We start from the raw sequence: 25,428 nt of genomic DNA, 5'->3' as shown, positions 1-25,428 counted from the left end.
CTTCTGAGCTCCGATTGGAATACTAAGTGTTTTACAACAAATATATGTTTTGTAAAATACTGCATTTTTACTCAAAAATACAGTGGTTTTAAATTTTAAAATGGCAACCCCAAGTTTGTCGAATATTGTATTGTCATAAATTTGTCTGCAGACGTTACGGAGTTTTCTCGGTGAAAGAAGTGCGCAAAGTTGATAATGGCTTTTATAAATATTATATCAATTAATGTAAGTTCCTTTTTATAATATATTTAAAAAAGTTAATTTTGAAATTAAGTAAGTAATTAAAATGTTCTGTGCGCGGTGTAGTGGTAAGAGTTTAAGGAAAATGTTGATATTTTGTTCGCGACCGGTCTCTGGTCGTACAACAGTGTTTTTAAGTTACACATGGTTCGCACTACGTATCGATCTCATTGTAACTTGTGCTGTATTCATCTATACTAATATTATAAAGCTGAAGAGTTTGTTTGTTTGAACGAGCTAATCTCAGGAACTACTGGTCCGATTTGAAAAATTCTTTCAGTGTTAGATAGCCCATTTATCGAGGAAGGCTATAGGCTATTTATCATCACGCTAAGATCAATACAGGCGGAGAACCAATAAAGAATGTTTCAAAATCGGAGTTTTTCCCTTTTGAGGGCTTCCACTGCGTGCGCTGCGGAAACGGTTAAAGTTTCGCTAAAATAATGTATGAGAGAATTGTTCCCATTTAAATGACCTATAAAAAGTCGGCGACAGCATATTGTCTATATACTAAGATTGACTCACTATAACATTTTTTATGCTTACCAAGTTCTAAAATAAAGCATTATTTGTGAAAGTGTTTTTATGAAGATGATTTTAATCCCTATCCAAATAAATACGTTATTCATTACGAGGCTTTAAGAATTATCCTTGATGATTGCCATGCCAAAATAACTATTCCACGCGGACGAAGTCGCGGGCAAAAACTAGTCTTTTAGTTAATAAACAATATTACATGGGCTTGTTGTTGGGGGTTTTTTTTTTTTTTTTTTTTTTTTTTTTTTTTTTTTTTTTTTTTTTTTTTTTTTTTTTTTTTTTTATGGCTCGAGTCTCTTCTTTTACGAATGACTCTGCCAATGTCAGGTAGATAGAATATCAGTGATATAGATAGATATAGATTGTAGCAGATGAGATGAATGAGAACTGGAGAAAAATTTGTAAATATTTTTACAGTTTAATGTTATTGCGGGAAATAAAATAAGCTAATGCATTTACAACTTTAGGATTAGGGAATGTTAAGAGATAGTTCATATTAACTGGGAACGGGATGTTAGTGTTAGTTAGTAAACAATATAGTGGTGGGCATTCATCATTAAGAGCGCATTCCAGAAAGATATGATCTAAAGTACCGATAGATTTACCGCAACTACACATAGGAGAAGGTTTAATTTTTAGCTTAAATAAAAATTGTGGTGAACAAAAGTGACCCAATCGCAGCCTGATAAGTACACTAGTTATTTGCTTGTTGAATTTTTTGAACTTATAAAACCAAGGTTTGATAAAGACACTAGGATTTATTTTAGAATATTGATATTTGTAGGTTTCCCATTGCTTTTGCCAGTCTGATACGAGATTAAGTTTAATATTATGAATAAGATCACGACTTACATTCGCGTAGTACACACAATCACCACTATGTGTTGCTTCTTTAGCCATTTGATCCACAGTTTCATTCCCAAGAATTCCTGTATGTGAAGGGATCCAAACTATTTCAACTTTAATGTTGTTTTGATGACAGGTGAACAACAGGTTTTTGATTATACAAACTAGCGGATTTTCTAAACAATTCTTTATCGGATTCTTTGAAATGGCTTGAATAGCACTAGAACAATCACTGAATATCGCGGAGTAGTTGATTGAGTGCTGCATGATGAATGATAAGCATATTACACAGCATAGCATATATTTTCCATTCCTCATCGAAGTTAAGGAAATAGTCAATAACTTTTAAAATTACGATTCAAAGCATCTTTTCTATAGATCAAGGAACAAATATTTATTTCTATTGCATAGATGAGAGAACGATATTCCAGTCCAAGGTGTTACTGCATACCTTAAACGTAACAATGTGAATGCTTCACCTTACAATGCTTGGAGATAAATTTTACAACAAGTGCTTTGCTAAAATAAACAACCTAAATAAAACCTTTTACCTTCCAACCTAATAAAACGGATGTTTTAAATTTTAAAATTGCAACACTGAGATTGTCGAACATTGAATTGCCACAAATCTGTCTGCAGGTGTTACGGAGTTTTCCCCACAAAACAAGTTCGAGAAGTTCATAATGACTTTTTTAAACATTATATCAATTGCGGTAAGTTCTTTTTTATATTCGAAATAGCAAACTTTGGAATTAAGCAGTTAAAATGTTTCGTGCGCGGTGTACTGGTATAAGGAAAATATTGACATTTCGTTCGCGATCGGTCTCTGGTCGTACAAAGGCTGTTTTTAAGTTGTTACATACTACGTACCTATCGATCTCATTGTAGCTTTTGCCGTATTCATCTTTTAGATAATGAAAAATATTAAATGGGTTTGTTGTGGGGGCTTTGTCCAGTTTGTATTATTTACCGATTCAGTCGAAACTTTAGACAGTGCACAAATTACATCGGTGCTCAAACTTTTTGTCAAATTTCATTCTACAACTAAATCTCGTAATCCAATAGATGTTCACGACTTCCGTGATAAATGACTAGCATCACTACATACTATAAAACAAAGTCGCTTTCTCTGTCCCTATATCTGTCTGTCCCTATGTATGCTTAAATCTTTAAAACTACGAGTATATACCTAGTCAGGTCATAAGTGTTGTCACACAGTAAAAACTTTTTCTTTTAGAAGGCTGGCCACAAAAATGTTTATTGAATTCGAATTTCGAATTGTTCATGAAAATAAAAGCTTACAGATCAAAGAACCTATTTAATGTGCGGACGGAATGTCATCGATGCATCCAGGGTGACTTCCAGGTACTTGACCTTCCTGGTCCAAGGTGTGAGTTGGCCGAAGAGAGTGATATATTTTTTTGCGGCCCATGATTTTACAACATCTGTAATACGAATTCTTTTGTTTAGGACCTTATAATTCGTGTAGCCCATAGAGTAAAATTATATATAACCTAAGTGTAGCCAGTAAAGCCAGTCCCATACCTGATCCTTTTTTTTATTGCCCCATGTAGGCAGGCGAGCATACAGCCCACCTGATGGTGAGTGGTTACCGTCGCTCATGGACTTCAGCAATGCTGGGGGCAGAGCCAAGCCGCTGCCTACCGCTTAATAATCTCCACAAGCGTCGTTTGAAGAAGGACACTCGGGAAACACCGTGGAGGGGAGCTCATTCCAAAACCGGATAGTACGTGGCAAAAAAGACCTCTGGAAACGCACTGTGGATGATCGCAGTGGCTTCAGGTAGTATGGATGAACTCTACTCCGGTGGCGGGCGGTGCGATGGTAAAAACGAGATGCCGGTATCATCTCGAACAATTCCTCAGAGCACTCCCCATGGAGCATACGGTACAAAATACAGAGGGAACCGAAGTCCCTCCGCAGACCCAGAGGTTCCAAACGATCCGTGAGAATGGGATTGGAATCCTGTGGGCCGAATGGTAAATAGTCGACGTCGCCCTAAACACGCCATTACAGATCCTTCCGATCCATGAACGGTGCTTTTAGCTACCTCAAACACCGGCTAGGGTCCTCGCTGAATCCGTCGCTTGCAACGAAGGGCTCAACGAGTAAATGAACCCATAGACACAGCCCACTGAGTTTCTCTGATCTCTGTAGATGGCCCCTTTTCTTGTGACTTTGCTGATCGTTTGAATATATTCCGTGGATCGTTCTGTAGCGTCCCGGAAACCGACTTTGTACCTACTGATTGTTACTTCATGCTAAGGAGCTGAAATACCCTCATTGGATCCCAGGCCCCAAGCCAGTGTACTTCAGAATCACAATTCCTAAAGTTATATCATCAACATCTTACGGCCACCTTCAATTAATTTAACAAACTAAGTAAAATATATACTAAAATATAAACTACCCTTTAAAATATATACTAAATTGTAGTCATTAATTTTATAATCTTTACTTTTTTGTATGTGTTTGTGTGTGTATATATAGATTTAAATGGATGCGCTTATGTTTTTTTCTTATTGGCACCCTGTGAAAATATTTCATTTAATTTTGAGTCTCATATTCCCGACTGTGGCTACCGCTTGGTGTAACGTTCACAAATAGTCTTTTACCGTTCGGTACCTCGCTGTGCTTTTCGCTGGTTTAATGTCTATTCACCTTTTGGAATCACTGTCCGAGGGTTACGGCTGCGCTCTGGAGTTTACACGCGATTAGGGACTTATTTCTACTCGAGTAGTAAACGGTCGTGTCGTCGGCGAATAAGGCTAGCTGGGTCGGCGCCGACCGGGAAAGTCGATAGTAAACAAACCAAGGAGGAGCGGCGAGGGGACGGTCCCTTGCGGGACTCCAGCTGTAAGAGGTCGCGGGCAGGAGTGGGTTCTTTCGACTAAATATCGAAAAAAGCGGTTCGATAAGAAGTCCCGTATGATGAGCACGAGACTATCCAGCTCGTTCATGTTGAATTGCTTGAAAATACAACCTTTGTGCCAGACTTTACCGAACGCATTTGCGACGTCGAAGAAAACAACTCCCGCGTAGAAGGGTTTTTGTCGGTTAATCCCTACGAGAACTTGCTCTGTGAGGCGGTGCACCAGTTTTACGCATAAGTGATTTGCGCGGAATCAGAATTGTTCATCGACGAGAATACCCTTGGATGAGATGAAGTCTCTGAAGCGTTTGTAGAGCAGTACCGTATCCGATTTCAGAGTACGAGCTAAGCGGCAGTAAGACCGTTGGGAGGGCACGATGCCTTCTAAGAAATCGGACCATCTAGCATCTTGAACTTCGGCGATGCGAGATTTTACATCGCGTTGTAGGGCACGAATGCGATATACACACGCACTTAAATAAATACAAAAACGTTTAGGTATTCGTTTATTGTTATTCTTTGACATCACAAGAAGTCGTAGACGTGCTGTTTGATCCAGGGCAAGTGCTTGGCGACGTCCGTGAATAGGGCGTGACTCTGACAGGCGTGCTGCAGCTCGGGCGAGTAGTAGAACGAGAGCACGCCGCGCAGGTACCATTTGTTCTTCACTCGGACCATCATGCCGCCCCCGCTGTCGTTGTGGCAGTTACTAGTGCCTGGAACACACAGTCCTCTGCTTCGTGAGTTTCCTGTGAGGTCAGGACTCGTCGTGACTCACTATTTGACAAAGATTCGCAGCTCGAAACTATCTCATTAGACAACGACCTGTTTATGAAACTTTTTGAACTTGCAAGTAGCTACTTCCAAGTGTTCACGTCTAGAGTAAGACCACTGAGCATCAGACCACAGTCAGATGATTGTGAAAAAAATATTTATATAATTTATAAAAGATAATTTTCGAGTGTTGAAAGATCCCAGTTGGGAGGGTGGTGGTACCTATTATATAGTTATATAGTTATTACGAACATTACAATTTTGCAGGTTATATTGTTATAACACGATGTTATCCGTTTAATGGAAATCAATCGTTGTTCAAGTTCGTATTTCATTGGAAAAATTGGTACAAGCCGGCGGAATTCGAACACCAATGCATCGCTACATATGAATACACCGGACGTCTTATCCTTTAGACCACGACGACTTCAAACCACGGAGTTCCGACAGCCACAATGGAGGGTGCATGCGTGTGCGGACCGCGTGAGCTTACACCACACTCGCGTATGTCGTGACGGGCCTTATACAAATTTTGAAGTGACACTTTGTTCCGAAGGGACATTTTACTCCGCTTACAGATCTGTAGTCCTGTAGAGTCTGCGGAGAATAAATGCCACACGGTCGCGGAATGTTTATGTATGCGGGCGGAATGTCATGGATGCATCCGTACTTGACTTCCAAGTACTTGACCTTCCTGGCCCAGGTCATATTAACAGGTAATAATTGGCCAAATTGGGTGACCAGGGATGGACCTATCGATCATCTATAGGACTCAATTTAAATATAAATATTTCACGAACTTATTTTAGGCATGATTCAATCGTCGTTTATATCGTCTAGATTTGCTACTAAAATAAGTACGTACCATTGACATATTTCGCGCAGTAAACCTTATCGGTTAAGTAGTTCGCCAACGAAGCATCGTGAGCTTGAAGACAGGACTGCGTGCCCACCTCGGACATTTCGATTGTAGTTAATAGTTCATTTGGTTCTCCTGACTTATCGAAACCCCAGCCCCCCACCTGCAAGAAGTCGTCATCTACCATACCCTTCATCATTGTCAGAATCAGACTCAAATGTGGTCGGATTACAAAACACGATCATTTGCACCGGGTTATGTTCTACTTACGCATTAGGTTGACGTGAAGAAGTAAGAAACAAACTCAGTCACTTTTGCGTTTATAATGTTAGGTATGGATTTATTTATATTTTTTGTTATATTGTTGTTGCTTTCGCATATAATGTTGGCATTACCACTCCAGTTTTCGCGCGGTGCTTCTCGGGTACCGGAGTCTGCGGCCAGAGACACGCCGGCTGCACCCAGCTAGAGTATTTTATTCGATCCACAGCCTCCACAATGCTCAGGTCGTTTCTGAATGTTTGGTAGTCGAACTCCGGGTGAATTTTTATATCTTTGATTTCAGCCTGTCATATAATAGAAATAGGCACTTAAAACACTTTATACTTGACGAAATTTATCGAAAGTAAGTGTCGTTGGTCCGCTGAGTATGATGAGTCGAACGCGAACTTGTCTATTGGTCAAAAGATTTGACTGAGCGCTACAACATGTCCAATTTCAAACGAGTTTTGTTGAGAGAACCTACACACAAGTAGGCAGCGGCTTGACTGTGCATTGCCATTGCTAAAGTCCACGGGCGACGGTAACCACTCACCATCAGTTGGACTGTATGTTCATCTGCCCACTAAGGCAATATTTTTTTTAAAAATAATTGTTATAAAGTGTATTTGATTATCATAATATCTAAGACCTCAGAACACGTGTTTCGGGCAAAGTTATTAAGCTATCTTGCATCGTGGAATTGATTGTAGAATTATTTTAGAAAGTTATTTTAAAGAAGCAGCAAGCTGTTGTACCAACAACCTTGAAACTGGCTAGTAAGCTGGTTTTATTGATGACTCGATCGAAAAGGGAACACCACGGCACTGATTTAAACATTTTTGACGCCAAATACTTCTAGTTAGGTTTCCTTTTGCACTAGATGAGTGTCATTTGATGAGAACCTATAGATATACCTACAGACATTTTATTGTTCCAGTACCAAATAACCAGCTTTGCCATAAAGCAGGACGTACTTACAAATATGTGCTTTTCGTTAACTAATTGAACGTGCAAATGGTGCCGCCCTGCAACAATTAATTGGAGGTCTCTTTCGATGAGCTGACCCCGGGCCGTGAGACAATGAGCAGCCGTGATCACGTGCCGCGTCGAAACCAGAGTGCCGCTACACCGATACTTGAAGTCCGTCATCTGGGGAAGTAAAGAGATACAAACATTTAAACACCATTTGGACTTCAGCCTCTTAGATTTGGCCGTAGATCATTTTGAACACTCACAGTTTAAATTCAAGAAATCAACTATAGTCATTTTCATTGATGCATTGTCTTCCTATCTTTAGACTTGGAGTATTCGTATATCTATCCAGATAGCTTATTTATATTACGTTTATAAATTCTTCTGGTAGCTGTTTCCAAAACCCACCCTTCCTGGCTGAGCCCTTTCTCGCCCTGTCCTGGTGAAACTAGAAAGGCCTCCGGGCCACCAGTAATCCCTCAACCACAACCAAAAAAGTGTCTTTAAAATCTTTGTGTATTATATTGAGGTAAGTACTGAGCTAAGTACAAAACATACACTAGTGCTTAACGAGCTTTTATAACCATTATTACTTTTATCTAGTTCCCGATATTTTGGGATTGCCATTAAAAGTGACATGATCATGGGTAAGCCGACTGCGGGTAGGAAGTTCGGAGTAGACAAATCTATCTAACCTCTTAATATAGTGTCGGATGGACAAAAAGGTATTGGTAAGAGTCTGGCGCATCCCAATAGTTGTTCCAAAAACGCGAGACCACTGTTGAGACCGAACAAGCGTAGCATACCTTCAATGTGTGACAGATAAGATACAAATTCTGATATAAATATGAAATAAAAGCTGTATTTATCACCTTCACGAAAATCTTACAGAACCTATGTTCACGGAATCATAGCTTTTCTATGGAGCTTCTCCTGGTATCTACAAAATAGACTGCAGCTGTGGCGAGCCCTACATTGGCAAAACTAACTGTACCATGCCTAGGGTAGTATGAATGAATATATCAGGGTAATTGAGAACAAGGAAATCAAAAAAGCTACTATCGTTAAACATAAATTGGAGTTCGGACTTAGACACTGGATTGAGTTTCATAAACCAAAGAAACAGTCCACTGAACTACACGAAGAAACTGGTTAACAAAGCAATTGAAATCACAAGTTATCTAGTGAATGGAATGCAATATTAAACTTATTAAATTGGGTTCTCAAAGTGTTCGAAAAAACTGTGAGCGTATATTTCCGGAGCCAGTCAAACAGTTCCAATATTAACAAAACAAAAAAAAGGGGACTAAAAAGAGGGTGGACAGATTTATCTCCTCCTAACATCCTACCCGCAGTCTTCAGTCTACCCGTGATCACAGCGCTTGTCACAGCGCCAAAATATCGGGAGCTTATTGTGAAAATCGTAATAAGACTCCGTTAATATTGTCTGTAATAAATATATTTATTTACTATTTTATTTTATATTTTCATTGTAACTTTTATTTGTACACCTAAAATACTAGTCTATTTCGGTTTTTGGAAATCGTAGTCCATTATTTTTATTCTACAATTCCCGACGTTTCGTAGACTTTTATTTACAGTTTGTGTGGTCACGAACGGTTTAAGGGGTTTTATGACCTGCTAACTAAAACCTTGAGGTCAAGTCTTATTTTAATTTATATTCTTAGTTTTTGACAAACTAGCGACCCGCCCTCGCTTCGCTTTGGAAACATTAAATTTTATTTTTGATAGCCGAGTCCCGCAATGTTACCCGCGGTTATTCTCGTACCGCGGGTGACGCCACGGAGCGAAGCTAGTCTAAAAAAGGAGCCTAAGTTACTTCTTATATCATCAGCTATCTATTAGTAAAAGTCTCGTCAAAATCGGTCCAGTCATTCCAGAGATTAGCCGGAACAAACAGACAGACAGATAGACAGACAGACAGCAGATAGACAGCAGACAGTCAGACAGACAGCAGACAGACAGACAGACAGACAGACAAAAATAGTAAAAAATGTTATTTTGGTGTATGTGCCGTATATATAAGTATATTCATATGCATGTAGTTAAAAGCGGTTATTTCAATATTACAAACAGACACTCCAATTTTATTTATATGTATAGATGACAACATGGAGTGAAATGAAATGAAGATGATTAATTTGAGACATTAATCAACTGAGATGAAATTAAATGAAATCAGATGACATGGACATGTGATGAGACGAAATGAAATTGAGATTGGTAAGAGAATGTTAACTATGAATGTGGAAGGATATAGAGGAAGAGGTAGACCTAAGAAGAAATGGTAAGATTGCGTGAAAGACGATATGGGTAAGAGGGGAGTGAGCGAAGAAATGCTATATGATAGAAGAGTATGGAAGGAGAAAACATGTTGCGCCGACCCCAGGTGACTGGGAGAAGGGCAGGATAATAATTAATAAAATTACAACTGTTCATTTCAATGAAAATTTAAAACATGATATAAACTTACATGATATGTATGAGCGCTTATCGACCTTAATATTAACACCTGCCAAGGCCAATGTATGGTCTCGATCGCTTCTCCAATGACCAAAGGTGATTTTGCGTATATTCTACCACAACGGCTCTGAAAAAAATAAGTCGCATCCATGAATCCGTCGGCACCTACAATAAAATGAAAACGTAGAAATCTCTCAATCAAATCAAATCAAATCAAATCAAAAATTTTTTATTCAACATAAATGAAAGTACATACTTGTTGAACGTCAAAACAACTACCGCCAATTCACAAGAACTAACCTCCGTCCTGAGAAGAATTGGCAAGAAACTCAGCGGGCATGTCTTTTTTTTTTTAATATCAATATAAATCAATCAATAATACTCGACTCGCAATGTACAGTGAAACAGTAAATAAGTCAGCCGATGCTGGCGTTCCCGAGCGACGCGGTGGGACGTCTTAAGAACTGGTTGTCACTGGTCGGGTGTCAGATTTGTATATTGATCGGTGTGCTTAGTGCGAGTTTTTTAACGTTCTCCATAGCGTAAAAGTTAACTCATATTTGTATGGAATGGGATCGTTTTCGTAGGTTTGCCGCTAGGGGCGCTGTTCCACCTGCATACAAAATTGGGTAAACTTTTACGTTATCGAGAAAGTTAAGAAACTCGCACTAAGCACACTGATGACGGCGCGTTTGTTCATACGTCGCTTAATAATGCTGGACACAGTCGAAGCTGGTGCCAATTTTTATCACTCTACGCGAGTTGAATGCGCACGACAGACGTCGACGAAGTTCTTATTGTAATATATTATTATTTATGAAGAAAACTGAGAAAGACAGCAAAGAAAAGAAAATATTGGGTGCACCTAATTCCAAGTAAAAGATTTAGATTGGGAACATTTCACAACTTAATAGCAGAATTGAGAAGTGACGAAATTATTAGATTTAATTAATAGCCCGACACCCGACAAATAACGGGTGTCCGCCGGGAAGGTATACTACTTTGTTTTGCCGCCATTTTGGTAAACATTAGTCCGGACTTCTTTTTGTGGAGATATCATACACTGCCCATATTAAATACAACATGTATCAAGATCCATTCTGTTCCGTTTAATCAAAAATTATAAGCAAACAAAGTAATACACCTTCCCGGCGGACATCCGATATGAACAGCGTTATTCTTACTAATAGGCGAGCGAAATCCTATAAGATTTTTTTCCAGGCGTCGAAGGCTGAAAGGCACCCGACATTTAATGTCGACGCCGACACAAAATCGGTTTCCGATAAGTGTGCATACCAATCCGACACCCGACAAGTGGGAACCAGTTTTAACCAATCAACTTGGCTGAGCTTAAACCTGTAAATGATGTTCTATGGGACTAAACGACTAACCGAACCAATCTTCCAACGTCTCGCGACCGAGATGCTGATGAACTGGCTATCCATACAACCGGCGTAACGATCCAATTTGATGTTTTAATAATCAGCACTAACTAATAATTAATGCAATGAAATTGAATGAATGACTAATAGTGGAAATAGATGAGCGAATTTTGGTAATTTTAGAAGGTCGCAATTTTAGTGTTAACCATTTTACGAACGAATTAAGATAGAAGCTGAATCACCAGGTACATATTAGGAAAATTCTTAGGAAGTGAAACTTCTTTTGCGGTGTGTAGTATTTTGGTTTACTTCATTTTTCATCCCAAAATCAAATTTCTCTCGTAACCGGGAATGTATAACTGTGTTTAAGAGAAACGTCCTGGTTCGTTTTGTCCTTTCCCCCTCTCCACGGTCGAGTGGTTCGCTAGACGTTCTGTCTATTTTCTCATTCTCGCTCTTCTTAAATTGTATACTTTATCTCCAGTCGTAATGAATCTGTCACGACCCAACTTTTTTTCTCAACGCACTTAAAGAAGTTTCACTTCAAAAAACTCCACTCAGGAAACCATCAGAGGAATAGTTTATATTGGAACTTACGCGTTCGCTCTTGTTGTGAAAGTTATTAACTGTATCCGGCAATACAAAGGATACTGGCCCGCCGAATAGATCGTCAACGTCCTTGTTTTCACTGCAAATATGAATACGTCGTTACCAGGGATGATTATTTAAGCAGATACAATAACCGTGCTCAGTGCAGACGGTGAATCCCGAGTTAATTGAAATCTGTATATAACTCCAATGGTACTTATGTACTAACCCAATTTTTTTTTTATTGCCAGTGCAGGCAGACGAGCATTCGGCCCACCTGATAGTGAGTGGTTACCGTCGCCCGTGACCCCCTTTGAGGCCATCTCTCGAGACTGGAGGCATGATTCATTCGCAACAAAAAGATATGCAATTTTAGTTTCTCGTGAGGGATAACTGTTTCTGAAGCATCGTCACGCTCCACTCTGACTGACACTGTCGGATGAATAGTTTAGGACAAACAGCACAAACGTACAAAATGAAGTGTCCATAATGATATATATGTATATAGATGTTTGAAGATAATACTCACGTCTTGTTTGTTGGATTAGGAACTACGCCGCTGTCGGTAGTGCTTTGTATATTGTATGTTCGGTTACTGGAAGCTTCCTCCTCCGAGGAAGGCAGAGCGCTTGGTCGATAAGGACATCCCCGCATATCGGTCCCGTGATAACGATAGTCTGAATGTAATAGGGACAGAACGAATGACGGCCCGCATATTCTGCGACCATTAAATACTATACCTATCATTTTAGGAGGAGAGCTCGTAATGTTATATTCGACATAAATCTGTACTTTCTTCACTTCGCCGGGGTGGATTACGAAATCCGTTCTGTTGATCATAAATTTGTATTTGTTCTCCTGCGTCACGCTCCCTAGACAGTTCTAAAAAACATAAAGTTAATAATATCACATTAATAATGTATTCTTTTTTAAATTAATCTGTGGTGATGTACGACTTATGAATCGGAGAGGGAAGACGTATTGTGTTGATTTCTTGTTAATATCTAACAATTAAACGAGGTAACCGCCTATTTGTTGTTAAGCTTGGAAAGCTTCTATGTGCCAAGCTAGAAATCCAACGTGCATTTGAAAATACCATGTTAGCTTTCATTTGTTTTCGAATAGTGGCTACCCTGAATTGCCTACTCTTAGATTGATTACGTCACGATAAACATAGACCGAATGAAAATACCGCCTTTGGCTTTACGACTAATTCATTCATACCACTCTGTACTAATCAGAATAGTGCAGTTGGTAAGCGAAACAAAGATGTAACTGCTACAGGCAGATAAAGGCGGGCATCGATAGACCAGGTGGACTGTGAGCTCGTCCACCCATCTAAGCAATAAAGAAAAAGAAGGAGAATGTCTCATGTGTGTCAATGGCGTACGCAGCTCGCTGGCCAAAGGACGCGAAAACAGTGATGGCAATAATTTATTTATAGCTTAAGTGGGTTGATGAGATCATGGCCCGCCTGGTGTCAAGTGGTTACTGGTACCCATAGACAACGTAAATTCCACCATCCACCATGAAATATGAGTTCTTGAAATATGAGGATTTTCTTGGTGATAACAGTGTCAGTTAGTTGTATTGATAATGATAATGAAGATTAATAATTGAAGTCTTTTTTTTGTTTTTGATCATTATTATTAACTCCGTCGTTGCCGGTCCCAAGCCCAGATGCAAAAGGAGGAGGGTTGGTTTTATAGAAGACAATGCCAACTGTAAAATGTCAACGCCGAGTAGTGGGCGGCGGTCAAATAACCCACTCTCCGAGTCCACATAGCGATCTCGCACCGGCTTTCAGTGGCTGTGAAGGACTAAATCCCTTCTAAAAGACTGACATGGAAGGACGTGGGAACCCACCATGATTATATCCCAAGAAAACCACCCCATGATACAAGGAATAAACGAGATTTGTCGTACGACGCGGCTAACACCCGCCGCCATCAGGTAACTGGGCCAGATGGTGTGAAATCTGCTACCGAAGTTCCCGATGAGATAGGTCACCAGGTCTCTGAACGAAGAAATGTTACTGGAAGAACCATACATGTACGAGATAAAATCTCAATACGAACACATCATCGAATTGGTATCTGGAATACAAACGGAATACTACATCCAGGAAAACTGAGCATTGTTGACAGTGAAAGAGAACATCACAGAATCTCTATACTGGGCATCAGTGAAACCCATCTTCGCGGGCAAGGCCATTTTAACATCACTACCGGAAGCACTCTGTACTTCTCAGGCAGAGATGACTTGAGCAGGAATGGCGTTGCTATACTCTTGCCACCATACATGAACAAATTTTATCCTCGGATACAACCCTGTGTCTAATAGAATCATCAGTCTGAAATTCAATACAAAACTATGCCTTTTGAACATTGTACAAATCTACGCTTCTACAGCACAAGCTTCAGACGAGGATATCAAAGAATTCTATGGGAATCTTGAGAAGACACTTGATGCGATACCAGACCGTCAGATCACGATCATACTTGGCGACTGGAATGCTAAGGTTCCCATTTGGAACTTTTGCATTGAAAATGTACGTATCATCTTATTGCTTTTGCACATTTGACTTCATGACCTTTTTTTACCAATTAATCTAGTTATTATACATTTATTTTTTATTTATTTACTACAAGGAGAATCAACAACCAAGTAACATAGAATAATAATATAACAAATAATAGAAACAAAAAGCCAATTAAAGGTTCCCACCAATATAAACAAATTAACACTAGATAATTAAATTAAATTAAATTGTTTAGTTTATTTTGAGTAATACTGGTCGTATACCATTATCTACCGCTATAGTAGCAGCGGAATACGTAACGTGGGTCGCCCCCTGGCTAGATGGTGCGATGACCTCCACACGGTGGCCGGCATGAAGTGGATGAGGAGAGCCGCAGACCGGGCTCAGTGGTGTAGATTGGGAGAGGCCTATGTCCAGCAGTGGACGGCTGTGGGCTGTTGATGATGATGATGATGATGATGATAGTAGAAATAGGTACCAGTAAGTGTTGGTATGATTAGTGTTAAAATATATTTCTAAAAAGCTGTAAAGGTTTACTAGGAGTATGAGTATTTTCAGTCGGAACTATAGCCGTCCTTTTCGTGCTCGTTTCGGGGCGACTTGAGGGAGCAGAAAACAAACATTTTTTTATAATAATTTTTCTTATTACAAAATTTTCTCAAAGTATTCTCAAGTAATTGAACAGTCTTTATAGAATGTTCTTGGTTTCCCTGGGACTTCGATTTGTTCTGTCTGACGATATTTTCATTTTGGGAATGAAATAGATTATTTTTTAGTCCGGGAAAAAGAAGCTGATAAAAAAAAAAAGATTCATTCCTTAACATAAACATTATGCTTTATAGCATGACAATGATACATGCAACAGCACTGAAATATCGCGATCTTACAAAACGAACGAAGTCATAGTTATAGCTCCTAAATTTTTTACTATATTATTAAATGGTGAAATTTAATTTCAAGATGTTCGTTCGGTATTACATGCAAGCGTAAGTTAAGCTAAAAATGTTGAAATTTTATAAATTCTACAATGCCATCAAAACACGTAGTTTTAGTAGTAGTAGTTTTCACCTTAAGCGCCTCAGAATAGTTGTCCAGATGTATGTTCAACCACAACGAGTGGATAGTGTAGTCGCTTGATAGCTTGATAACGCCGTACCATCTACCCGGATGCTGTATGCTTGTGTCGTATTCGAAGACACTAGGGCACGGAGACACCAGCGCGGGCTGCGTCTTCGTTTGAGCTGACACCAGCAGTATGAGCAGCAGTGAAGGGATACAACTCTAAAATTATTGCTCATTACTAAGTACGGGAGTATATATTTGGGATAATCCAGTGATCATCCCAAATAGTGGTGTGTCTTTTATCAGTGCGCCACTCGCAATCGGCGGAAAGTTCCTTCCTTCTCCCGTAGCCGTCGTCAATACATCCTCGCCTCGGGAAGACACTGAGTATTACAACAGGTCTTTTGCAAAGGAGATTTAAAACGATGGCCTCGTGGTAGGTGCAGTTAGTATCATAACCTGAATGTTGCTGTCTCTTTGAGACATGAGGTCACAATATATGGTTTATCTAACGAAATACGTACTTGAAAAATGTTCACGATTGACTTCCGCAGTGAAGGAATAACATCGTGTAATAAAAATCAAACCCGCAACATTATAATTTGCATAATTACTGGTGGTAGGATATCTAGGAAGTTCGCACGGGTAGGTACCACCACCCCGTCTATTTCTGCCGCGAAACAGTAATGCGTTTCGGTTTGAAGGGTGAGGCAGCCGTTGTAACTATACTGAACCTTAGAACTCATATCTCAAGGTGGATGGCGGCATTTACGCTGTAGATGTCTACGGGATCCGGTAAACACTTAAGACCAGGTAGGCTGTGAGATCATCCAGCAATAAAAAAAAACAAAAAATAAAAACGTTGTCGCTGCTTTACAGAATAGTAGAAGGCTTGTGGAAGCGGTCCATCGGTAGGTACTTAATTACATAAATTCGTAATTTTCCCACTTTGAGTTTTGTTACAGAATGCTAGTCATTTATCACGGAAGTCGTAAACATAATATTGGATTAGGAGATTTAGTTGTAAGAATGAAAGTTGACGAAAAGTTTGAGCACCGATATAATTTGTGCACTGTCTAAAGTTTCGACTGAAACGGTGAATGATACAAACTGGAAAAAACCCCCAACAACAAGCCCATGTGATATTGTTTATTAACTAAAAGACTAGTTTTTGCCCGCGACTTCGTCCGCGTGGAATAGTTCCTTTGGCATGGCAATCATCAAGGACTGATGATAAGATCCTGGAGAAATCCAGAAAAATCTATAATTCTTAAAGCCTCGTAATGAATAACGTATTTATTTGGATAGGGATTAAAATCATCTTCATAAAAACACTTTCACAAATAATGCTTTATTTTAGAACTTGGTAAGCATAAAAAATGTTATAGTGGGTCAACCTTAGTATATAGACATATGCTTTCGCGAACTTTTTATAGGTTATTTAAAGGGGAACAATTCTCTCATACATTATTTTAGCGAAACTTTAACCGTTTCCGCAGCGCGCGCAGTGGAAGACCTTAAAAGGGAAAAACCCCGATTTTGAAACATTCTTTATTGGTTCTCCGCCTGTATTGATCTTAGCGTGATGATAAATAGCCTATAGCCTTCCTCGATAAATGGGCTATCTAACACTGAAAGAATTTTTCAAATCGGACCAGTAGTTCCTGAGATTAGCGCGTTCAAACAAACAAACTCTTCAGCTTTATAATTTTAGTATAGATGAATACAGCACAAGTTACAATGAGATCGATACGTAGTGTGTAACCATGTGTAACTTAAAAACACTCTTGTACGACCAGAGACCGGTCGCGAACAAAATATCAACATTTTCCTTAAACACTTACCACTACACCGCGCACAGAACATTTTAATTACTTACTTAATTTCAAAATTCACTTTTTTAAATAAATTATAAAAAGGAACTTACATTAATTGATATAATATTTATAAAAGCCATTATTAACTTTGCGCACTCCTTTCACCGAGATAACTCCGTAACGTCTGCAGACAAATTTATGACAATACAATATTCGACAAACTTGGGGTTGCCATTTTAAAATTTAAAACCGCTGTATTTTTATGTTCGAGTAAAAATGCAGTATTTTACAAAACATATATTTGTTGTAAAACACTTAGTATTCCAATCGGAGCTCAGAAGTTCCAATGTCACGGATGCTCAAGCAATTAGGATTAGATCTTAGTCGTTCTTATCTTTTAAAGTAATGTTAAGCTTATTACACAGCATTGCATATATTTTCCATTCCTCATCAAAGTTTCGGAAATAGTCAATAACTTTTAAAATTACGATTCAAAGCAACTTTTCTATAGATCAAGGAACAAATATTTATTTCTATTGCATAGATGAGAGAACGATATTCCAGTCCAAGGTGTTACTGCATACCTTAAACGTAACAATGTGAATGCTTCACCTTACAATGCTTGGAGATTTTTTTTACAACAAGTGCTTAGCTAAAATAAACAACCTAAAACCTTTTACGTTCCAACCTAATAGTACGGATGTTTTAAATTTTTAAATTGCAACACTGAGATTGTCGAACATTGAATTGCCACAAATCTGTCTGCAGGTGTTACGGAGTTTTCCCCACAAAACAAGTGCGAGAAGTTAATAATGACTTTTTTAAATATTATATCAATTGCGGTAAGTTCTTTTTTATATTCGAAATAGCGAAGTTTGGAAATAAGCAGTTAAAATGTTTCGTGCGCGGTGTAGTGACAGTATTTAGTATAAGGAAAACAATGATATTCTGTTCGCGATCCGGTCTCAGGTCATACAAAGGCTGTTTTTAAGTTGTTACATACTACGGACCTATCGATCTCATTGTAGCTATTGCTGTATTCATCTTTTAGATAATAAACAATATTACATGGGCTTGTTGTTTTAAAGTTACATTTTTTTTATTGCTTAGATTGGTGGACGAGCTCACACCCGACTGGTGTTAAGTGGTTACTGGAGTCCATATAAATCTGCAACGTAAATGCGCCACTCACCTTGAGATATAAGTTCTAAGGTCTCAGTACGGTACAACGGCTGCCCCACCCTTCAGACCGAAACGCATTACTGCTTCACGGCAAAAATACGCGAGGTGGTGGTACCTACCCGTACGGACTCACAAGAGGTCCTACCACCAGTAATTACGCAATTATAATTTTGCGGGTTTGCTTTTTATTACAGGATGTTATTCCTTCGCCGTGGAAGTCAATCGTGAACATTTGTGAAGTACGTATTTCATTAGAAAAAATTGATACCCGCCAGCGCCGCCGGGATTCAGCGGGAACACCGTTGCATCGCTAGATACGAATGCATCGGGCGTCTTATCCTTTAGGCCACGACGATTCCAATACTACATACTACGTATCGATCTCATTATAACTCGTGCTGTATCAATCTTTTAGATAATGAAAAATATTAAATGGGTTTGTTGTGAGGGCTTTGTCCAGTTTGTATTATTCACCGATTCATTCGAAACTGTAGACAGTACACAAATTATATCGGTGCTCAAACTTTTCGTCAACTTTCATTCTCACAACTAAATCTCGTAATCCAATATATGTTCACGACTTCCGTGATAAATGACTAGCATTCTGTAATATATTGTTTTTTTATGGCCGTATAGGCAGACTAGCATACGGCCCACCTGATGGTGAGTGACTACCGTCGCTCATGGACGTCAGCAATGCCAGGGGCAGAGTCAAGCCGCTGTCTACTGAAAAAACTCAAAGTGGGCAAATTACAAATTAGCCTTCCGGTTTCTGTAAAACAACGTCAACCTACTATAATATTGTGACCTCATGTCTCAAAAGAACAGCAACATTCAGGTTATGAGACGAGCTGCGCCTACCACGTTGGCCCCGTTTTAAATCTCTATTGCAAAAGACCTGTTGTAATACTCAGTATCTTCCCGAGGCCAGGATGTATTGACAACGGGTACGGAAGAAGGAATGAACTTTCCACCGATTGCGAGTGGCGCACTGATAAAAGGACATCACTGGATTATCCCAAATATATCCTTCCGTACTTAGTAATAAGCAATATTTTTAGAGTACTATCCCTTCACACACCCACACCCACACACTCACAGATAAATACTCTTTGTTTATTGTCAAACTTGCTTAAGTCTGTGGTCAAATTGAGAATAGATTAATATTGTTTATCTTCAATATTATCTCTCTATAGTGTAGTCTTGACGAAATCTGGGATTATAGAAGTAAAGTTTTTGACAATAGAACCATAATAGTGTTCAAAATTATAATTTCAATTAATTATAGTCGAATTTCGACTACTGCGGGACCACTAATAGTCCGAATAAATGTTCCGAATTCTCAAACAAAAGAACTACGAACTACGATTCTAAGCTTTTTAAAAAAAGTTCTTATTTAAATTGTCAACCGTGTTGGCGTTATCAAATGCGTAAAATAAAAATATAAATGAATATTATATAATACTAGCTGACCCGGCAAACGTTGTGTTGCCTTAAACAAGATTTCTAGGGAAATTCTTGTGTAGAAAAAAAAAACATCATTCAACCACATAATACTACTTCATTATAACCAAAAAAAAATATCCAAAAAATAAAAAATAAATGTTTGGGGTGAACAAACCTTATCACTTCGGGATATGAAAAATAGATAGTAGCCGATTCTCAGACCTACTGAACATACTATTGATTAACAAATAAAACCAAAAAATTAGGCTGAAAAATGTATAGTGAGTAAGACAGGAGACCGGCTTCGTCCTCATCCCTATGTTTGCTGGATGAGTGGTGACACCTGGCGGGGATAACTGATCGATTCATAGTTGATCAGTAGTCGACCGGAGAGGGTGAGAGATCAAATTGAATTTAAAAAAAATCATAATTAAAGGAACTTGAAATTATAATAAACTCTGAATAAGAATTTATCGTACTACAATTATAATATTTGATTGCCATCTTGCAACCTTATTGCGGATCTGTGCATAGAATAAAAAAAAAAATCGGGATGGAAAAATAGGGGTTGATCGTATAAGAGTGAAAATTGAGAGTAATATGAATTTTTTTATTTTAAGTCATAACAAAATAAAAAAAACATGCCAAAAAAATTAAAGTTTATAATTAACAAATAAAAAATAGGGGTTGATCATAAAGGGATGAAAAATTGAGAGTAACATTAGATTTTTTTTTAATTCATGACAAAGTAAAAGTAAAAATTAAAATCTAGCCAAAACAATTAATTAAAAAATAGAAAATAAGGGTTAATCGTAGAGGACTGAAAATTTAGGGTTGTATGTATTTTTGTATGCTGTATCATAAAAAAACAAAAATAAAAATTTTTGTTTAAAAAATAAATAAAAAAATTTAGGGGTGGATCACCCTTAACATTTAGGGGGATGAAAAATAGATGTTGTCAGATTCGCTACTCTGGCCGATATGCACGCTAAGATTCACGAAAATCGGTCAAGCCGTTTCGGAGGAGTTCAATCACGCACACCGTGACACGAGAATTTTATATATTAGAGATTATCAATAAAGGATTGTAATGAAGCATTTTTTATTCTGAACACGCCTAACTACAAAAAAAATATGAAAAATTAGAGAAAGTTTAAATTCACGAAATCGTTACTTTTTTGGAAAGCAAAATTGAAAACGACCCATTTACAAAAGAAGAAAATCTGAAATAGATCACCACCTATAAACCCGCTACCAATAAAACTAACGAGATCTCATGTTTCAGATCTTTGGTGTGGTCTCTCTGGTTTTGGCTGTGGCGACGAGAACTGTACAAGCAGCATTGACGTCTCCGTGTCCTGAGTATTTCACTTACGAGATATCCCCATCGACACCAGATCGGTGGCATGGCGTATTAGTGCTGCCTCCTGAAATGGTTGCAGACTACATGTGGATTTACATTGCATTGAATCGCAAAACTCATATGTTTGCCGTAAGACTTTTTGTACTACAGCCGTCGTGGCTTGCCGGATGAAGTAATTTTTTTTTTATGATTGAGAGATTACTGGTGGCCCGAAGGCCTTTCCAGTTTCACCAGGACAGGTGGGCGAGCAAAGGCCCAGCCAGGAGGGGTGGGATTTGCTAACAGCTGCCCGAGCGCCTCCGAAGGAGACCTAACAACTCAAGAGCAGCACTCTGGAGCTTACTCGCGATTAGGGACTTGTTTCTACTTGAGTAGTAAACGGTTGTGTCGTCAGCGAATAAGGCTAGCTGGGTCGGCGGCGACCGGGGAATATCATTAATAAATAAACTAAATAGGAGCGGAGAGAGAACGAAGCCCTGCGGCACTCCAGCCGTGAGTGGTCGCGGGGAGGAGCGGGTTCCCTCTACTCGATATCGAAAAGAGCGGTTCGACAAGAAGTCCCGTATGATGAGCACGAGACTATCCGGCACGCCCATGTTGAATAGTTTGAAAATCAGACCGTTGGGCCAGACTTTGTCGAACGCTTTTGCGACGTTGAAGAAGAGAGCTCCCGTGTATAACGGTTTTGGTCGATTAAGTCCCACAAGAATGTGCTCCGTGAGGCGATGCACCTGTTGTACGCATGAGATGAAGCGTATGATGTACCTACCCTTATAGAAAGTTACGGTTATGCCGATGCTATAATCCCGCGGGCGGATAGCAATTTTTCTAATTCTATAAATACTAAATACTACCTGGATCCATTACGTTAATCTTTTTTTTTTATGATTAAAATTTTACTGGTAGCCCGAAGGCCTTACCAGTTTCACCAGGACAGGTGGGCGAACAGAGGCTCAGCCAGGAGGGGTGGGATTTGCTAACAACTGCCCAAGCGCCTCCGAAGGAGACCTAGCAACCCAAGAGCAATTGCTTCGCGAATGAATCCACTACCGGATCGGAATCGCGACCCGCTGAGAAGATCCGGCGAGAAACTCAGCGGGCTGATGCATAGGTTAGGTTGCACGTCGACCTCTTTGTCGAGTTCGACGAATACAGTTACCGGGGTCCCTAAGCCTGCTTCTAGTATTAGAGCTGAAGGCATCTAATGTAAAGGTCTCTAATGTAAAGGATCTGATGGATCCGTAAGGACGTGTCTAGGGCGTCGACGGTGACTGGCTCCTGCATGATCAGGATTCGGGGAGTAATCAGCGGCGGCAACGATAAGGCGATTATCATGACGCACAGCTTTATCGAAGTACCGTTCCGACGCTGACTTCATGTATTTCCGGATTGATTCGAGGCCCAGGTCGTCGTGTAGGTCAACGTTCTCACGAACCACGGAGCCCCGATGGCTAACCTGCAAAAGCGGGATTGTAGGGATTGGAGGGTGTCTATGTGTGTGCGGGCCGCGTGAGCGAACACCACACTCGCGTAAGTCATGACGGGCCTTATGCAAGTTTTGTAAAGTGTCACCTTGTTCCGAAGGGACATTTTACTCCGCTTACAGATCATGGGATAGAGTCTGCTTAGAATAAATGCGGCACGATCGCGGACTGTTTTTATATGCGGGCGGAATGTGATGGATGTATCCAGGGACTCCCAGGTACTTGACCTTCCTGGCCCAGGGTATAGGTTGGCCGAAGAGGGTGATTGGGGGTGTGATATTTCTCCTCCTAATGCGTAAGGGAATAAGCGGTAAGTTTCCCCTTTGAAATAACACTGCGGTGCTTTTCGCTGGCTTGATGTCTTTGCTCCATGTTCGGAACCACTGTCCTAGAGTTACGGCTGAGCTCTGAAGCTTCTTCGCAATAAGGGACTTATTTCTACTCGAATAGTAAACAGTCGTATTGTCGGCGAATGAAGCTAACTGGGTCGGCGGCGACCGGGGAATATCGTTGACGAATAAGCTAAATAGGAGGGGCGAGAGGACAGAGCCTTGCGTGACTCCAGCCGTGAGAGATCTCTGAGGCGTTTGTAGAGCAGACGCTCATAGAGTTTGCCTACAGACATGAGGAGGCTAATCGGGCGGTAACTCGTCGGATAATTTTTTGGTTAACCGGGTTTGAACGTTCATCCACAGTGCGTTTCCAGAGATATTTTTTGCCACGTACCATCCGGCTTTGGAATGAGTTCCCCCCCCCCCCCCACGGTGTTCTCCGAGCGCTATAACATGTCCTTCTTCAAACGAGGCTTGAGGAGAGTCCTCAGCAGTAGATATCAGCTTGATCTCTGATGGTGTTGATATCCTCGAGCAATAGCGACTGGTGGTAGGAACTCTTTTACTGGCGGTAGGACCTCTTGTGAGTCCGCGCGGGTAGGTAACACCGCCCTGCCTATTTTTGCCGTGAAGCAGTAATGCTTTTCGGTCTGAAGGGTGGGGCAGCCGTTGTAACTATAATGAGATCTTAGAACTTATATCTCAAGGTGGGCGGCGCATTTACGTTGTAGATGTCTATGGGCTCCAGTAACCACTTAACACCAGATGGGCTGTGAGCTCGTCCAGCAATAAAAAATTAAAATAAAACCCACTATGCAATCTTGATGATTGAATCTTATTAGATCGTAAGCACCAATATAAGGGAATTAGTCATTGCGTCTTTATGTTCTTAAGCACCTTTTCAAAGGTTGTGTCAGACATTCGAACGTTTTATAGATCATTCGCTGCTGTTCGAATTAGAAACCCGACTTTGTTTTATTACAGAGCGACAGCGAATCTACGTCGACCGAAAACTTACAAGAATTCATAATGCATAGAAGAGATTATTTCAATTATGAAAGTACAAGGAGTGAAGAAACTGTAAGGTTTGTTACATCTTACGATTATGCCCGGCCGATACCGCGTGTCAAGATTATAAGAGTCAATGGACGCGAAATATGCAGAGACAATAATACGACACAAGTCGGAAACGAGATAAGCTTTCCGACGCGCCCAGAGCTTCCGAATATGCTGCTTATATCAAAATTGAATGCAACCGGCTATACACCGGAGTTTTTGACAATTTTCCAAAACTCAACCTCTGGAGTTGCGCGATAAAGTAAAGCATTTTCGACTTTAAATACTTGAACTGTGTATTATTATTATTAACTCACTTTGCATTAAACAATAAAATTTGGTACATACTTAATTTCTGTTATTTTCTTTATTTCATAAAACCTTAAAGCAGATCTACTGCAAAAAAAACATTTGAAGTCGTCGTGGCCTAATTTACATTACGAAATTAGTGGCATGAAACTAATTTCGTGACATTAGTTTTACCAACAGTTTCACGTGTAATTTAATACTTTCGTAATGCATGCATTAATTTCATGCATGGAAATTAGTTTCGTGCCATGCGCGATTTTTTGGTGAAATTAATGTCATGCAACTAATTTCATAGTGTAAACGCGACGTGAAACTAATGTCGCGAAAGGGCCTGCGCTGTGCGGACGTGTGTATTGTTAGTTCGGACGCGCTTCAAACGTTGAAAATGGTAAACCAACGATGGAGTACAGATAAAAATATAGATCTTATTAATGAATATCAATGACAAGGGTCCCGAAACACCTATAGTAAAAAATCAAAATTATCTTCACTCATTCGAAAATAGTTTTTATAACTCTCAGGATCTTCATCTGCTAATTCAGAGACTAACTTCATTGCACCTAAATGCCTTCTTGTTGACCATCCTCGAATCTACCAACTTTTTTTTTTCTTGATAGTCTTTTTTTAAGTTTATAGGTATATAAGCATTTCTTTAGCTACATTGAATATAGCATAGAATTTAGCTTTGATGGTGATTGCGCCATGGTTACTGCGATACTGTGGATTTCGCGACACTAATTTTTTGACGAAATTACTTTCGCATATATCGAAACTACTTTCGTGAAACTGAGCTCAACATGCATGACACTAATTTCGTAATGTAAACTCGGCATAAAGGATAAGACGTCCGTTGCAAACGTGTTGAGCGATGCACCGGGGTTCGACAGGCGGGTACCAATACTCCTAATGAAATACGCACTCAACAAATGATCACGATTGACTTCCACGGTGAAGGAATAACATCGTGTAATAAAAGTTATAAAAAAAACCCGCAAAAAT

The 25,428-nt window shown here is 39.5% G+C and overlaps 2 protein-coding genes across 6 annotated transcripts; one reads left to right on the top strand and one right to left on the bottom strand.

The window, feature by feature from the left end:
- The first annotated feature begins 107 nt into the window (after positions 1-107).
- LOC101746300 (uncharacterized) lies at positions 108-24,472 on the top strand. Of its 4 annotated transcripts, XM_062672921.1 has the most exons (6): positions 108-225; positions 2,263-2,336; positions 18,026-18,099; positions 18,634-18,678; positions 21,171-21,377; positions 24,049-24,472. In XM_062672921.1, coding segments are annotated over exons 1-6 (735 nt in total). In that variant the 5' UTR covers positions 108-223; the 3' UTR covers positions 24,382-24,472. The 4 variants fall into 4 exon arrangements, with proteins under 4 accessions (XP_062528905.1, XP_062528906.1, XP_021205496.1 ...); XM_062672922.1 differs by lacking the exon at positions 18,634-18,678; XM_021349821.3 differs by lacking the exon at positions 2,263-2,336 and having other exon boundaries at positions 110-225.
- Positions 5,010-17,508, bottom strand: LOC105842073 (CLIP domain-containing serine protease B4). Of its 2 annotated transcripts, XM_038016274.2 has the most exons (9): positions 17,368-17,508; positions 15,447-15,659; positions 12,366-12,718; positions 11,846-11,936; positions 9,877-9,993; positions 7,389-7,559; positions 6,545-6,715; positions 6,156-6,312; positions 5,010-5,232 (listed from the first exon to the last, which is right to left on the bottom strand). In XM_038016274.2, the coding sequence occupies exons 1-9, from the start codon at positions 17,395-17,397 to the stop codon at positions 5,042-5,044; spliced, it is 1,494 nt and encodes a 497-aa protein (XP_037872202.1). In that variant the 5' UTR covers positions 17,398-17,508; the 3' UTR covers positions 5,010-5,041. The 2 variants fall into 2 exon arrangements, with proteins under 2 accessions (XP_037872202.1, XP_037872203.1); XM_038016275.2 differs by lacking the exon at positions 15,447-15,659 and having other exon boundaries at positions 17,368-17,477.
- Positions 24,473-25,428: the final 956 nt, after the last annotated feature.

Source organism: Bombyx mori, chromosome 16 (assembly GCF_030269925.1).
Source record: "Bombyx mori chromosome 16, ASM3026992v2".
Lineage (NCBI taxonomy): Eukaryota > Metazoa > Arthropoda > Insecta > Lepidoptera > Bombycidae > Bombyx > Bombyx mori.
Note: the sequence above shows the minus strand (reverse complement) of the source record. Positions and strands in the feature narration are given on the sequence as shown.

Excerpts from the sequence above, each read along its gene's own strand:
- LOC101746300 (XM_062672921.1), top strand. Across the intron at positions 2,337-18,025 it reads TAAACATTATATCAATTGCG|GTGTTACGGAGTTTTCCCCA; the intron begins GTAAGTTCTTTT and ends ATCTGTCTGCAG. Across the intron at positions 18,100-18,633 it reads TAAATATTATATCAATTGCG|GATGTTATTCCTTCGCCGTG; the intron begins GTAAGTTCTTTT and ends TTTTTATTACAG.
- LOC105842073 (XM_038016274.2), bottom strand. The coding sequence starts at position 17,397 with ATGGCTTTTATAAATATTATATCAATTAAT. Across the intron at positions 11,937-12,365 it reads CCTAATCCAACAAACAAGAC|TGAAAACAAGGACGTTGACG; the intron begins GTGAGTATTATC and ends TCATATTTGCAG. Across the intron at positions 7,560-9,876 it reads TAAGCGCTCATACATATCAT|ATGACGGACTTCAAGTATCG; the intron begins GTAAGTTTATAT and ends TTACTTCCCCAG.